The 16,567-nt window shown below is 38.1% G+C and overlaps 1 protein-coding gene across 2 annotated transcripts; it reads right to left on the reverse strand.

Annotated features, from left to right (window-relative positions):
* Positions 1-1,533: 1,533 nt before the first annotated feature.
* On the reverse strand, positions 1,534-5,325 carry LOC110616756. 2 transcript variants are annotated; one of them, XM_043957244.1, is made up of 9 exons: positions 5,088-5,325; positions 4,935-5,004; positions 4,688-4,755; positions 3,676-3,737; positions 2,791-2,872; positions 2,425-2,586; positions 2,051-2,179; positions 1,902-1,963; positions 1,534-1,821 (listed from the first exon to the last, which is right to left on the reverse strand). In XM_043957244.1, the coding sequence occupies exons 1-9, from the start codon at positions 5,136-5,138 to the stop codon at positions 1,716-1,718; spliced, it is 792 nt and encodes a 263-aa protein (XP_043813179.1). In that variant the 5' UTR covers positions 5,139-5,325; the 3' UTR covers positions 1,534-1,715. The 2 variants fall into 2 exon arrangements, with proteins under 2 accessions (XP_043813179.1, XP_021614928.1); XM_021759236.1 differs by having other exon boundaries at positions 2,425-2,658.
* Positions 5,326-16,567: the final 11,242 nt, after the last annotated feature.

Consider the following 16,567-nt stretch of genomic DNA (forward strand, 5'->3'; position numbering starts at 1 on the left):
GAATTAAATGACCGCCTGATGCGGAGAGGGCGTCTTAAACTTTCTCCCTTCCTCTCCAAACTTACATATATACCGTAAATTCTATTTTTTAAATTTGAATATCACTAAAAAATCTCTTGTTTATCTAATCAAAGAAGAATCAAGATTCATAAAAATCATTTTCCATTCTTAAACTCTATCAATGAAGCTTCATAGTAGATAGATGTATTTGAAGTCAAAATAAGAATGTTGTTTACAAAGAAACTTGACTCACGAAACGTTTTTTTATAATTAAAACTTTATTTATTTATGAAAAATAATTTATATTTAAAAAATAATTTCTGTAAAATATATTTAAAATAATTTGTTTTTTATTATTTAATTTTAATTTAAAAAATAAAATTTATTAATAAATATACGCAGAAATGTATTAATGAGAATTTTTAAAATATGAAAAATGACCTTTTTATTTTAAAGGAGAAATTTTAATTTTTTTTAAAATGATTTATTTTTTCTTTTAATTAGTAAAATATTTTTTATTAATTAAAATTTCTGAATACTCATTTAAAAATATGAAAAATATTTTTCAATTTGGAAAATAAACGGAATTTAAATATGAAAAAATAATAAAAAATGAAAAAAAAAGTGGGGAATTAAATTTATTTTAACTATGATTATGGTCTCTCTTTTTACAATAATTCAGTACCAGAACCTCGAATCCACCCTTCCATTGTAGCTTAGTCACAATGGTGCCATTGACTCGTTTAGACTTCTTTATATTTAGAAGTATTACCTTGCAGCAACAGAGCTTGAATTATTTATTTTCTCTAAATATTCGCAGGATGTTCTGTTTTCAATCAATGGATCGAGAAAGATGTCTCTTGCATTTTGGTGTCCAAGTTGATGTCTGTTTCAATTAGTGCCACAACTTCTCTGTTTCGATGGGATATAGATTTGCTAGGCCTAAGGTGTCTAATTTTAACTCGTTAAATGCTTTATATGCTTCTTAGATCGCATTCAAGATATAACTCGGTCGGTAAACACCGCCTTAGTTGTTAAAAGACTAGACTTTTTATCAATTTAGAATTGAAAATAAAAAATTTATTACTTTAGGATTAATAGATAAAATATTTGTGAATTTAAAATTTAACTGTTGGATGGCAATTAAAATTGATTTCTGACACTTAGAATGGCGCCAGATCATCATTTAAAAAAAACATTTTGACATTATAAAGGCGGGCCGCCTTTTATAAAAGCCTTGGAGACTAATTTTTATAGTCACCTGACGGTCAAAATCCAAATTCATAAATATTTTATCTTTGATCCTGAATTGTTAAAATTTTTTTTTATTTTCAACCCGAAAAGACTATTATATCAAGATTTTCGGATCCCCTTTCATGGCTATAAACTTCCCTGAATTCTAGACGCAAGAATCAAGAATTACAACACTGAGGCCATTTTTGTTTATGAAGAGCCGATGGATGAGTTTGTTTTCTGATAATTTAGCAGTAAAAATTTAAAGAAAAAGACCAAATAAATAGAGACACCTGAGAATTAGACAAGAAGGGAACAATACTTATATATGAAGTATTACACAAGTTTTGCGTTCTGCAGTTTCATACACACAATTACTACAAATAGATTCTCCTGAGAATGCAGAAAGTTAATCAAATCAAATGCGAGAGAAAGTGTACAGTGGTCTCACCATGTTTGTCTGCTCGTCAGGAAGACTGCGACTACGGAACAGGACTGCGACTGTAGAGAGGGAACTCGAAAAGGAAAGTTGTTTTCAACCATGATGGCAAGTTCCCATATACTACAGTAGGCAGAGGAATGAGAGGGCTGAAACAGAACATATAAGTTCAGTTCCAATATTCATTCAAAACAAAAATAAAGAGCAGAAGAAAAATGAAATACTTAACCTAGTTGTCCTCTTATACTCCCTATATGCAGCCATATTGCCAAATTTCTTGTCAGCAGATTTCTGATATCATTCATGTAATCAATGTTAGCCATTTCGAGCGATGGTGGTGAACTTTTAATATTAAGGTAAGTACGAGCGAAAACAAACCTCAAGCAATGGTATGCCACTGACAAAGAAAAGCAACAGCGTCAAAAAGAGTGGCCCAAAAATTACGAGCCACTCAGCACCTTTGAGAACAGGTGTAGAAGCCACAAAAATTCCCCACCAGAGTAAAATCTGTGCACATATTCTTCTTGATGGAGTGAAATGGACAAAGACAAATGTAGCTATAGATTACGTTTATTGCACAATCAAACACAATTAAACTTCGGTTTTTATTTTCTCTTAATATGATTCCAAACTTTAACAGGCATCATATATGATTAGTGATATATATATATGTGTGTGTATATATATAGGCAGTAGAAGAAAAGCAGCACTCTTACAAAACAGCAGGAATGAAATAAAAATTCAGGGCAAACCTCGCCAAAATAATTGGGGTGCCGAGAGCATTTCCAAAGTCCAACAGTGCACCATTTTCCTATATTTTCTGCAGAGTTCTTGAATTTCAATTTTTGTTGATCAGCAGCAGCTTCAATTGAAACTCCCACAGACCACATAATCCACCCAATTATATCCTCAGCCTGAAGAGATGGATTTCTGTCACTTGCATTAACCACTGTTACAGGTAAACTTACTGTCCAAACCCAGGCCGCCTCCAGAGAAGAAGATTAATATTTTTGTTTTAAAAAAAAAAAGCATTTAGTCATCTTTCCAAGTTAAAGATATATCCACATGGACCATCAAGACAGTTTATATAAAGATAAAAATGAAGAATGCATAAAAACCTGAAATATCCAGAAAATTGCTAATCTCCCCAAATTGCCACGCATTTTATCAAGGCGTCTATCCTCTCCCCACTGCAGTATCCTGTTAGAACATTTCATAAAATTTAATCATGAAATCCAATATTACATGGTATTTGAAGATTTAGTTTGACAACATCCATAAAGATTTACATGCACATTCATACAAGCATATTTGAACATACAATGGAGTTTATCCATCAGCATCAGGGTTGAATATTGAATGAAATGCATAATTTTTTTTAAAAAAAAGTGCTGACCTATTGATAGACCAACTCAATTCATCTTAGGGAAGTGTGTTTAAGCTTTTATGTTGCTAGACCAAGGAGTTTATGAACGGGGATCATTTGATGAGAATAGTTTCCATAACTGCTTCACCATTTTGTCTTTGAACAGCTATTTTTCACAGAAAGTAACAACCATTAACTATCCTTTTAGTAAATAAAAAACCTTTTAAGTTTCAAATGTTCTATAATAGCTCCACAGAACATCAGTTCCAAGAGTTTCCCATGTGTAGCCTTTCTTGCCATCTTTCCTTTTTCCATTTTTTTTTACAGGAGAAAATATGAGCATAATTTGTTAATAATATGTTGGCAATTTATGCTCTTTGAATCACATTCCTGGGTAGGTCAAACAACCATTATAAAAGAAGGAACTTGTAATTAATGTGAATCTATTGGGAAGCTAGAATCTCTTGACCTCAAAAACTTGCATGATTAACAAACCAACAAATAAAGCATGTACACTAACTCTGCAAATAAACACATTTCAGCAACTCATGCAACAATAAGAGATTTTAATAATTCATAATCAAGTAGAAGTGAATATTAAGTGTGAAAAGATCATGAAATGCCATGTTATTGATACCTCATTAATAGGAAAAATCCCAAGCGAAGACCCCATGTTACAACGAGTAAACTCAAAACTACCTGAAAAATAGAACAGCAAATCATAAGTAGGGACTACAAATGGAAAAAAAAAAAAAAAAAGAAAAGAAAAGAAAAAATAGAGTCATATCAGCATACAAATAGAGCAAAATGATGTAGTCAATCAATACTATGATAGATTTTGTTTTTAGTTTTTTTGCAGTTCATAAACTCATCCATTGTACTTTAGTCACACCATCCATTAAGTCATGTCCCTTGAACAGATTTTTCATAATCTTCTTTTCTTTCCCAAGAAAAAAAGTAGCAATTTAGCACATAAAAGGCTAATGAAATTAAAATAATAAAAAGAAAAGCTTCAGCTTTACCAAAAAAAAAAAAAAAAAAAAAACACTTCTGTGAGTGCCTGAGTATCAAATTACTAAAATATAGAAAACTACTTGCATGAATTTATTCCTTTAAGAATTAGGGGGTCCAGTGAAGGATCAAATATCCCTATTCAATAGAGGTAGAAGCCCAAAAATCTTTCTCCAAAAACTAAATTTAAGAAAATAAGGGAGAAAAGGAACTACAATTCATGCAGTCAACTGCATCTTAGCAGACATTTATGTGGTTGTTGACATTGGCAAGGACCAAGGAGTTTGAAAATTTAATTTATGAATCTCTTTTGGGAATAGAAGTTGAGTCAAGCATCAACCTGCAAGAAAACAAGCAAATCCAACTCATCTAAAAACCCCCAAATATAATGGCATGTGTTCTTCGTCCACATGGAAGGAACTTTAATTTAGAATTGGTTCCTAGACAAGCTAATCAAGTTGCTTTTGCTACTGTGCGTGCTTCTTGTTTCTATGCTTGAGTTTGCTTTTGGTCAAAGCCTCTAGATTTTATGGATTCTCTCCTGTGTATAGATGCTATGCCTAGTTAATGATTAATCTTTACTTCTGGAGAAAAGAAATATAAAAAGGAAGAAAGAGCGGGATAGAAAATACATTTACCTGCCTGAAATGCCATGTCCCTTTCAAAACCAAAGTCAACACAGCAAGGATAAGAAAATTGGTGCTTCCTGAGATAACAAAATCAATCAGACTTACTGCCGAGCAACTCGATTGCATTAATATAAATGACAATATCACTTTACTCATCAAAATCCTGCCATTTCTCAGCAACCCATCAACAGAATTCCCACGAAAACTTGAGAAATGAAGCCTAAAAGAGGATGCTTTAAGTGGGGGAGAAATATACCAGCAAAATCGGTGACTTTATCAATCTTTAGAAGAGCAGTGACTATAAAGAATATCAACTGATACCCAACCTACGAAAACAACCAAACCAAATATTGAGCAAAAGAAGTAAAACTTAAAAATCTCTGAAGCTGAGAGAGAAAGAGAGAATTACAGTGAGGATGGCAGTGGGTGCTAGAAAATGGGAGTCGATGATTGTTCCCATTCTGGATAGAATCACCCTGTTTTTCTTTCTTTTTAAAGCATTAGTGTTTGATCTTCTGTGATTTTAGTTCAGAGAAAGTAAACAACTTTCTGTTCTCGTATGAATGGCTTCAATGTCCGTGTGATTGACTGTGGGCTACCCTCCCATTGCCGGGACGCAATGCATACAGGATTAAAAAGTAAACCAATGAAACTAATGTATTTGAAATGTTTATAATAGGTGAAATTACTAGCAAGTTATATGTAAAAATTTATTAATTAATTTTTTATTTTAAAAAATATATTAAAATATTTTTAAAAATCTATTAAATAATCTCTTTAGTTTAATCTATTAAATATTATAAAAAAATTAAAATATTCTAATACAAAAGAGAATAATTAATAAATTTTTTAAAAAATTCAAAAATTAATTAATAAAATTTTTAAAATTATAAAAATTAAATAATAAAATATTTCACGTAAAATTAAAAAAATTAATTAATAATTTTTTTAAAATATAAAAATTAATTAATAAATTTATCATTCAAAAATCGCTTTTGAACCGTGATGGACTACACTGCTTCAGTTTCGGTCCACTTAATGATCTACTATTATGATTATGAATTTTTTTGATTTGAATGCCTTAGAAAATAAGCCAAAGATGTTTATTCCCCACTAAAAGAAAGGTTAGAGTTTTCCAATAGCTGCTTGTATTTCTCCCAGAGTCCTTTGGATGTTTGCATGTATCTGACATCTTCGATATTTCTAAACAAGTTATTTTGTATCTTGCATTATTATCGGCCAGTAGTACCCTTATCTGAATATTTTTCGAGCGATTGTCTGAGCTCCTTTATGGCTCTCGCAATCACTTTCATAGATATCCTTTAGGATTTTTTGGCCTTCCTCCTTTATAACACATCGTAGCTATAGCTGTGTGGAGGATCTCATGTACAATCAACCATTAATTAGTGTGTATTTAGAAGACTTCTTTATTATCTGTTTAGTTGATAACTCATTGATTGGAAGATCATCTTGTATAAAAAATTTATATGCGAGCATCATCCATGATTCCTCCTCCTCTATGAGGAAAGACTTTCCACTTCCATTGCTGGAGTGTGTAATTTCTCGAATTGAAACGGTTGAGTCAAGTGATGTTTATTTGTCACTGCCATCTTAGCTAGAAGATTTACATCTTCATTGTTGCCTCTGGCTATCTGGTAAAGTTCGCAATTACCTTGCCCGTTTTTTATCCTCTCCATTAGGAACCAAACCATTTTATCATATTTGATAAGATTCAATTCTTGGACTTTTAATTGTACCTGGTACTGATTAACAACCAATTGTGAGTCACTAAAAATAATGAAATTTTATATACCTAATTCCTTGATGATTATCAGGGCCATTATTACAGTCTCTTACTCGGCTACATTGTTGGTGGAATTATAGGCGAGCTTTGCCGTATACCGAAATTTTATACCAGTTTGAGACTGCAACAGAATCCTGATTCTAGAACCCTCGCCCTACAAACTCCATCTGCCCAAGTCTTCCACTCCTCTATGGTTGATTCAGGTGACTCTAAAGGTTCTAACGACAGAATCATTCCCGCGAAAAAGTTGGCTAGTACTTGGGCTTTTATGACCCTTCTTGGAACATATCTGATATCATAAGCCGATAATATTACCGTCCAAGTGGACAACTATCCTGACAACTCCGATCTGTGTAAAAACTTTCGCAGAGGATAATCGGTTCTGAATTCTATAGTGTGTGACTCAAGTATGGTTGTTTTGTGGCTGATATTAAGACTAGAAATATCAATTTTTCGAGAGGAGGATAATTCAACTCTGTCCCCTTTAGAAATTGGCTAGCATAATATACTGGACTTTATTCTCCATTATGTTTACGAACGAGCACCAAGCAAACTGTTTCCTGTATCACAAAAAAGTATAGAAATAAAATTTCGCCTTCGACAGGCGGGCTTAGCAATAGAGGAGATGATAAAAAAGTTTTTAGACTTTCAAAAGCCTCTGCACATTCTTCCTCCCATTTTTCCTCCCATTCAAACTTACCTTTGCCTTTCAAGGCCTTGAAGAATGAGAGAGACATTGTAACAGCCCGGAAACCGGTACCCTTCTGTAACGGCTCCAAACTGCTCGGCACTAGGATCCAGATCGGCTTAAGGCCGCCGGGACCCGTAGTAAGCCTACCAAACTCTCTAGACATCTGGTATAATCTCGTACATGATCAACCTATTCTTATAAAACTGTAAACTTTCTTTACTCTTTACCAAGCTTAACTTGTGCATGCACTTACTCTTAGCTTATCCCCACACTGAAGTCCATCAAGGCTGCTCCAATGGGAAACAACTCATTCATTAAGCTTGGTTAACCAGAAAACCTCTTGAAAACATTTCAAACAATATGAAAACATTTATCTTAAAACTCATGATCATGTACAGCTTCTAGGGGTTGACCAACACTAGGCAAAACCCAAGGCAAAGCACATTTCTAAACTATATGTCATATATCTCTTTACAACATGCTCTTTCCATTCATACTCATGACATTCCATATCCATATATCATTACTTTACATAACATTCCTTTAATACACATCATGTCCACACATCATGTCCACATCTACACTATACAAGCATACAAACATAACATATCATCTCTTATACATGTACATCAACACCTCACATACTTATACATGCTTACAGATCAAACCATACTATGCTATTACAGAATTTCTTCATTACTCTTGACTTTACCATCTTTGGCTTCTCATAGCTCACTCTGATCAAACTCTGGCCCTGCAACACTGGGGTTAGGGGAATGGGGTGAGCTATAAAGCCCAGTGAATGGAAACAGTGAAAACAGTTCATTTATTCATTACATGCTCTCGTGAAATGCGTCACAGCACAAACATATCACATCTCGGATTAGACATGACCCCAGAACTCCCTCTGTCGGTGCCCGGCTCCCTGAGGAGCTCTCAAAAGCACTACATGCTCTAGTGCCCGGCTTCTACTGCGAAGCTCTCAAAGGTCTTATCTAGGCATAACAGGTCGCGGGCTATGGAAGTCGCCTTGGTCCATCCCATCAACAATAATAATGCAATGCAATGCAACATCCTCGTGATCTCTAATGCAATACAACCTGGTATCACATGGCATCCATGATGCGTGCCTCATGCTCATACTGTTATTACTTTTAAACATTAACTTTAAAACATGCATAGTTAGTTCTACTCACCTGAAGCCTCTGCTCAGCTAACTCTGGGCCAACTAACACTGGAGCTAACCACCTCTTCTCAGGTCTGATCCTACACAAGAGGACTCACATGAGGTACCAAACCACTCTAGCATAACTCTAAAACATCTCCCCAAAACCCCTCTAAAACCTCATAAGCATGCATGGAAAAACCTGCAAAGGAAGGCAAAACAGAGCACCTTCGGCGGCACTTTCGGCGGCCGAAAGTCTCCTCCAGAGACAAAACTCGGGTAGGTTCGGCGGCACCTTCGGCGGCCGAATGTGCATGACAGATCCGAAAGTCCAACTTCCGGAAGCAAGGTTAGGCAGCCGAAACCACCTCCTTAAGGAGTTCGGCGGCCGAAACTCCTTTCGGCGGCCGAACCTGAGTTCATCCAGAACTCAGCCCATGCACCAACACACCTCCCTAAGCCTTCCTAACCCTCTTATCATGCATACAACCTCTTAAAACCTTGCATAAACCTCTAAACATGCCTTAAGCACCCTTAAACTCTAACACATAGCAACATATAACACATAAACACAACATAGTGCACAAAGGGTCCATAAAACCCTCCCATGCACAACCATGCAAACCATGCAACAAAACCCCTAAAACTCTTCATAAAACTTGCTTAAAACACTATAAAACATAGAGATCAACCCTTACCTCTAGCGTTGGTGTGACCTCAACTTCAAAACGTGGAGAACCAAGCTTTACAAGCTTCAACCTCCAAAACCTTGCTCAAAGCTCACAACTCTTCAAAACAAAGATAAAACTCATTAAAATCATAGAAGAACTTCTAAAAACCATAAAATCACTTCAAGGAGAACATGAGCTCACCTTGGGTGAGAAGAGGAAGAAAACTCTCCTCCTCAATCGACCTAAGGGCCCTTTTATAGCTGGCTCGGTCAACCACATTCGGCGGCCAAACATGCAGGCAAAACCATGCAACGTTCGGAAGCTGAACTTGACCTTCGGAAGCCAAAACCATGCAACCTTCGGCGGCCGAACTTGACCTTCGGCGGCCGAACCTGCATTTTGCCTCCTTGACCTTTTCTCTTCAAAATTCATTTCCACTTAGCTTAAAACCATCAACAACGCTTAAAACCTTTTAACACATTTTAGAAAATCCTTTTAAAAACCTTTGTTCAACCCTTGCCAAAGGTCCGACATCCAAAATTCCACCGGACGGTAGAAATGCCGATGCCTGAACAAGTCGGGTATTACATTCTACCCCCCTTATAAAAACATTCGTCCTCGAATGTTAAAACAACAAACAAACATGCAAACAAGCAAGCGAAGCCCGACTTCTCTCCAAAGAGAGACTCCGATACGCTGGAGTAAGAACCCCCGATCTCCTGAACTCCACCGGCTTCTGCTGCGCTACTCTGATCCTTCCTTTCCTCCTCCTTCTTTGCTCTTACTTCTCTCTTTTCTGCCTTTTCTACTCTTACTTTCTTTTGCTCTCCTTTTTTTTTCCTATTCTTACTTTTCTCTTCTTTCTTCTTCTTTTTTTTTTTTTTTTTTTTTTGTTCTCTCTCCTTTCCTCTGTCCTAACCTAATCTCTGCTCTAGCCTTTCACTGCCTAAACCTGAATCTCCGATCTATCTTAGGACACAACCGGCTTCCGCTAGCTGATCCAATAGATCTTCAATCCAAGGTAGAGGTTACCTACTCTTAGTAGTGACCTTGTACCACTGCTTACAGTTGCTACAAAGTCTCAAGGATCCATCCTCCTTTTTCCACACAACACTGCAGCGTTCCAGGGTGAGGTACTAAGTCAGATAAAACCCTTGTCTACCAAGCACTCACTACTCCTACACTCCTCTTATAACTCTCACGACTCTGCACTCTTTCCACTCTTCCTATAACTCTTACTATCTATGGGACTAAAACTGTCTCCCAAACCTGCCTACTAACTTTACACTCCTAAACATAAACCCTCTAACACTCATTCCTATACACCCTACGAGCCTGACGGCTGACATCAATCTTCTAGGCATCCTACTCTGTCCTCTCTGAAACCTACCTCAGATTCATCCTGAACTCCGCTCCTGGCTACCTTACGCTGCAGACGCAGATAGCACCAGCGCCATAAGAAGAAACCAATCCATTCCCCGAATGACATCCAGACACTCAAGTCTAAGACCGCAAGATCGGGTGGAAGGCATCTACGCTCAAATGACACTGGATGGAACTTCAGCCATAGATGAATCCTACCCGGGTCTACTAACCCAGAGAGAACACTCTACACCCAGAAGCTATCAACTCAACCCCTCAAAGCTCCTAGAGCAACTAAAGAAACACCACGGTTCACAGAACACACACATCAGAACATTCAAAAGTGAGCATACTTGGCACCACCATGTTTGATGTGTCTGCTCCTCTCCCTTGATGACTGGCTTGAGCCGCATTCCTTGCAGCTTGCTGCTGAGACCATACCATCCTGGGCGCAGTAGGACACTCACATGCAAAGTGCCCTTCCTGTCCACACCTGAAACAAGCCGTTGTCCCAGCACGACAAACTCCCTTGTGTGGCCTTCCACACCTTAAACATCTTGAGCTGTCTAAACCAAAGCCCGAACTATCTCCAACCTCTAACCTAACCTGCATCCTCTTCCACAGCCTACCCTTCCTAGTTCTGCCCCACTGTCTAGGGGTTCTTCTCCGCTCTCTGCCTCTCTTAGCAGCTGTACTCAGAATGGAGGGATCAACTTCCCCTAAACTGGAGATCTTGGAATCCTTAGTGTGGGTGTCATCTTGAGACTCTCCCATACTTTCTTCATCCATGTTCACTTGCAGACCTACAGCCCTCTTCTGTACTATTCCTTCTCTGTTGACCTCAACAGACTTTCCAGGGTCTCTTGCTGTATCCTCACTGCCAACTCTACCTGACTGCACTCCTGGCAGAACAGGGGAAAAGGTGTCCGTACCTTCCCACTCAGACGGATCTGACTCCACAGACCTACTAGCACCTTGCATCTCAGCTTTCTCTGAAGCACAACATGCGCACATGCAAACAAACATTAGCATCACATCACATCATGGGTTCATGTAAACACATGAACTCACAACACATAGCATAGCATCATATCATATGGTCCATGTGACAAACACGTGAACCTCATGCATCATCTATCATGAGTGAATGTTGTCACAAAAAGTCCTCAACCTAGCATAACATGCTATGACCAACTGTGCTAAAGGCCATACCTGGTCTCTCGGCTCATCTCAGATCATAACATAGCATCTTGAGAACTAAGGGATCAGTCAACATTCATAATACATCAAAAATGCACATGCATTAAACATGGCACTTCACATCATCATGCAAGACAAGACTCCTCTTCCTAGCCTAGTGGACATGATCTTATTCTTGATCTTATTCTTAATCTTTCTCTTGATCTTTCTTATCGTGCTTGCCCCACTATGATAAAACCTCTTTCCGATGTGAGAGATCTTACTCAACACACCGTACTCATGAGACCCTATGCTCTGATACCAACTGTAACAGCCCGGAAACCGGTACCCTTCTGTAACGGCTCCAAACTGCTCGACACTAGGATCCAGATCGGCTTAAGGCCGCCGGAACCCGTAGTAAGCCTACCAAACTCTCTAGACATCTGGTATAATCTCGTACATGATCAACCTATTCTTATAAAACTGTAAACTTTCTTTACTCTTTACCAAGCTTAACTTGTGCATGCACTTACTCTTAGCTTATCCCCACACTGAAGTCCATCAAGGCTGCTCCAATGGGAAACAACTCATTCATTAAGCTTGGTTAACCAGAAAACCTCTTGAAGACATTTCAAACAATATGAAAACATTTATCTTAAAACTCATGATCATGTACAGCTTCTAGGGGTTGACCAACACTAGGCAAAACCCAAGGCAAAGCACATTTCTAAACTATATGTCATATATCTCTTTACAACATGCTCTTTCCATTCATACTCGTGACATTCCATATCCATATATCATTACTTTACATAACATTCCTTTAATACACATCATGTCCACACATCATGTCCACATCTACACTATACAAGCATACAAACATAACATATCATCTCTTATACATGTACATCAACACCTCACATACTTATACATGCTTACAGATCAAACCATACTATGCTATTACAGAATTTCTTCATTACTCTTGTCTTTACCATCTTTGGCTTCTCATAGCTCACTCTGATCAAACTCTGGCCCTGCAACACTGGGGTTAGGGGAATGGGGTGAGCTATAAAGCCCAGTGAATGGAAACAGTGAAAACAGTTCATTTATTCATTACATGCTCTCGTGAAATGCGTCACAGCACAAACATATCACATCTCGGATTAGACATGACCCCAGAACTCCCTCTGTCGGTGCCCGGCTCCCTGAGGAGCTCTCAAAAGCACTACATGCTCTAGTGCCCGGCTTCTACTGCGAAGCTCTCAAAGGTCTTATCTAGGCATAACAGGTCGCGGGCTACGGAAGTCGCCTTGGTCCATCCCATCAACAATAATAATGCAATGTAATGCAACATCCTCGTGATCTCTAATGCAATACAACCTGGTATCACATGGCATCCATGATGCGTGCCTCATGCTCATACTGTTATTACTTTTAAACATTAACTTTAAAACATGCATAGTTAGTTCTACTCACCTGAAGCCTCTGCTCAGCTAACTCTGGGCCAACTAACACTGGAGCTAACCACCTCTTCTCAGGTCTGATCCTACACAAGAGGACTCACATGAGGTACCAAACCACTCTAGCATAACTCTAAAACATCTCCCCAAAACCCCTCTAAAACCTCATAAGCATGCATGGAAAAACCTGCAAAGGAAGGCAAAACAGAGCACCTTCGGCGGCACTTTCGGCGGCCGAAAGTCTCCTCCAGAGACAAAACTCGGGTAGGTTCGGCGGCACCTTCGGCGGCCGAATGTGCATGACAGATCCGAAAGTCCAACTTCCGGAAGCAAGGTTAGGCAGCCGAAACCACCTCCTTAAGGAGTTCGGCGGCCGAAACTCCTTTCGGCGGCCGAACCTGAGTTCATCCAGAACTCAGCCCATGCACCAACACACCTCCCTAAGCCTTCCTAACCCTCTTATCATGCATACAACCTCTTAAAACCTTGCATAAAGCTCTAAACATGCCTTAAGCACCCTTAAACTCTAACACATAGCAACATATAACACATAAACACAACATAGTGCACAAAGGGTCCATAAAACCCTCCCATGCACAACCATGCAAACCATGCAACAAAACCCCCAAAACTCTTCATAAAACTTGCTTAAAACACTATAAAACATAGAGATCAACCCTTACCTCTAGCGTTGGTGTGACCTCAACTTCAAAACGTGGAGAACCAAGCTTTACAAGCTTCAACCTCCAAAACCTTGCTCAAAGCTCACAACTCTTCAAAACAAAGATAAAACTCATTAAAATCATAGAAGAACTTCTAAAAACCATAAAATCACTTCAAGGAGAACATGAGCTCACCTTGGGTGAGAAGAGGAAGAAAACTCTCCTCCTCAATCGACCTAAGGGCCCTTTTATAGCTGGCTCGGTCAACCACATTCGGCGGCCAAACATGCAGGCAAAACCATGCAACGTTCGGAAGCTGAACTTGACCTTCGGAAGCCAAAACCATGCAACCTTCGACGGCCGAACTTGACCTTCGGCGGCCGAACCTGCATTTTGCCTCCTTGACCTTTTCTCTTCAAAATTCATTTCCACTTAGCTTAACAACGCTTAAAACCTTTTAACACATTTTAGAAAATCCTTTTAAAAACCTTTGTTCAACCCTTGCCAAAGGTCCGACATCCGAAATTCCACCGGACGGTAGAAATGCCGATGCCTGAACAAGTCGGGTATTACAGACATTCTGGCTGAGTATAATATGAATCGACCTAGGGCAGTGACTCGCCCATTTAACCTCTATACTTCATTAATGGTCTTGGGTGCTTCCATATTTTGGATAGCGCTTATCTTCTCAGGGTTTGCCTCTATGCCTCTTTTTAAGATGATATACCCTAGAAATTTCTCAGCTTTTATCCTGAAAGTACATTTTTCAGGGTTCAGCTTCATAACTGCTTTATCCAAGATGTCAAATACTTTTCGAATATCTTTTGAATGGTCTTCTAAGGATTAGTTCTTTACTCCCATGTCGTCCATGTACACTTCGACTGTTGACTCCACCATATCTTTAAAAATTTCTAATACCAGCCTTTGGTACCTTGGTACGTCGTCCCTGCCTTTTTTAATCCAAAAGCATTAACTTGTAGCAGTAAACTCCTTCGTCTATTATGAATGCAGTCTTCTCTGTGTTCTCTGTATCCATCATGATTTGTTGATATCCTAAAATGACATCCAGGAAGGAAACCACTGCATGACCCGAAGTTGAATCTATTAATATGTCGATGGATGGCAATAGGTAATGCTCTTTTGGACATGCTTTATTAAGGTTGGTGAAATCCACGTACATCCTCCATTTTCTGTTAGCTTTCTTTACCAAGACCGCATTGGCCAGCCATGTGGAATATTGGACTTCCTTTATCAATCCTGCACTAAAAAACTTATCAACCTCCTCTTTGATCATCTATTGCCTCTCTGGTGCAACTTTCTTTTCTTTTATTAGACTGGTTTGATGGTCTTGTCAATAAATAACTTATGGGTGATGAGAGCCGGATCCATACCTGTTAATATCTTTTGAAAACTAAGTAAAAATAGTTATTCGGCTCTTTAGCAATTCTAATAGACTAGTCTTTGTTTTACTGATTAACGCAGTATCGAACCGTACTTTTTGTTCCTTATATATTTGGACCTTCTCTACCGGGTCTGTCGGCTCTAGCTTTATATGAGATTCCAACTTCTCTAGCAAGTCAATAGGCATTGTTGCTTTCCTGAGACTTTTTGATGGATATCTGTAACCTTCTTTGGCCAATTTCGGATTGCCTCGAACTACAGCTATTCCCCCTGAAGTTGAGAGCTTAAGACACATAGCACCCATATTAATAACGAAACCGTAGCAATTTAGGACTGGACGGCCGAGTATTACATTATATGCAAATGGGATATCTATCATTGCAAACTTTAGATGCAGCTCTCACCTATATTTTTCATCACTCAGTATTAGGGGGAGGTTGATGGTACCTAGCACTACTACGGTCTTATCTCTTAATCCCACTAAAAGATAGGAAACTCTGACAAGGCTGTTTTTATCCAAGCTCAACTTGTTAAAAACATTTACGATGAGAAGGTTAACAGAACTACTTGTATCCACAAATACTCGCCTTACCTCGTACCAATTCAAGAGGATCTTAACGACCAGCGGGTCATTTTGGAAGAATCCAATCGCTTTGTCAGCAAGATCAAACCTTACCTTTTGCTTGGCCCATAGTTCTTGATCAACTGATAGGACGTCTTCTGCTACACGCTTATTTTTTCCTTTGCCCTTACCAGGTTCTCCCATAATGACACGTACAATTTCGGCCATTTCAAGAGATAAAGAGGAGAGGTCCCTTTTTAGAGAGAAAAGAAATAAGAGATCGATTTTAATCTAAATGAACAGAGAAAATTCAAAGGATTTCTTAGCAATGAAACCAAATGATGTTGTAGAGATTAGATTGATGACGTGGTCGGAATGGAGCTATGTTATGATTGGCTAGAAGTGCAAAGAAGAGAAGATGAGATGCGGGTGCCCACGACAGCGACTCCGACACTCAAGTCAGTATACCGAAAAATAGAAAGAATGTAATGAAGTGCTTAGAACTTGAATAGTATAAGAGAATAGCATACTTTTGCATCTGTAATTCTTCTCCTTTTATACTGTAAGAAAGTGGAGATAAATATAGTATTTTCCGATAATCCAGCGATAATGTAACCGACTGCTTGATAAGGGATATCGCCAACTAATGGATTGATAATTCCGCGACTACAGACGTAATGGAGATATATTGGACTGTACCTAGTAAAGATAACTTCGTGTGCAAGACTCATTCTATTGAGAAAAAAAGTAAATCTGGATGATGAAATTCAGATGTTAAAGTGTTCGGGTCTTTCTTTTCTTGAATTAGTTATTAAATTTTTATTTTATCACGTGACGGCCATGAAGGATTGTCATATAACATCGATTTATTTATTTTTAAAATTTAATAATTTAATCTTGTATTTTGAGTTTATTAAATTAAAAATCTCCAC

This window comes from Manihot esculenta, chromosome 6, assembly GCF_001659605.2.
Source record: "Manihot esculenta cultivar AM560-2 chromosome 6, M.esculenta_v8, whole genome shotgun sequence".
NCBI lineage: Eukaryota > Viridiplantae > Streptophyta > Magnoliopsida > Malpighiales > Euphorbiaceae > Manihot > Manihot esculenta.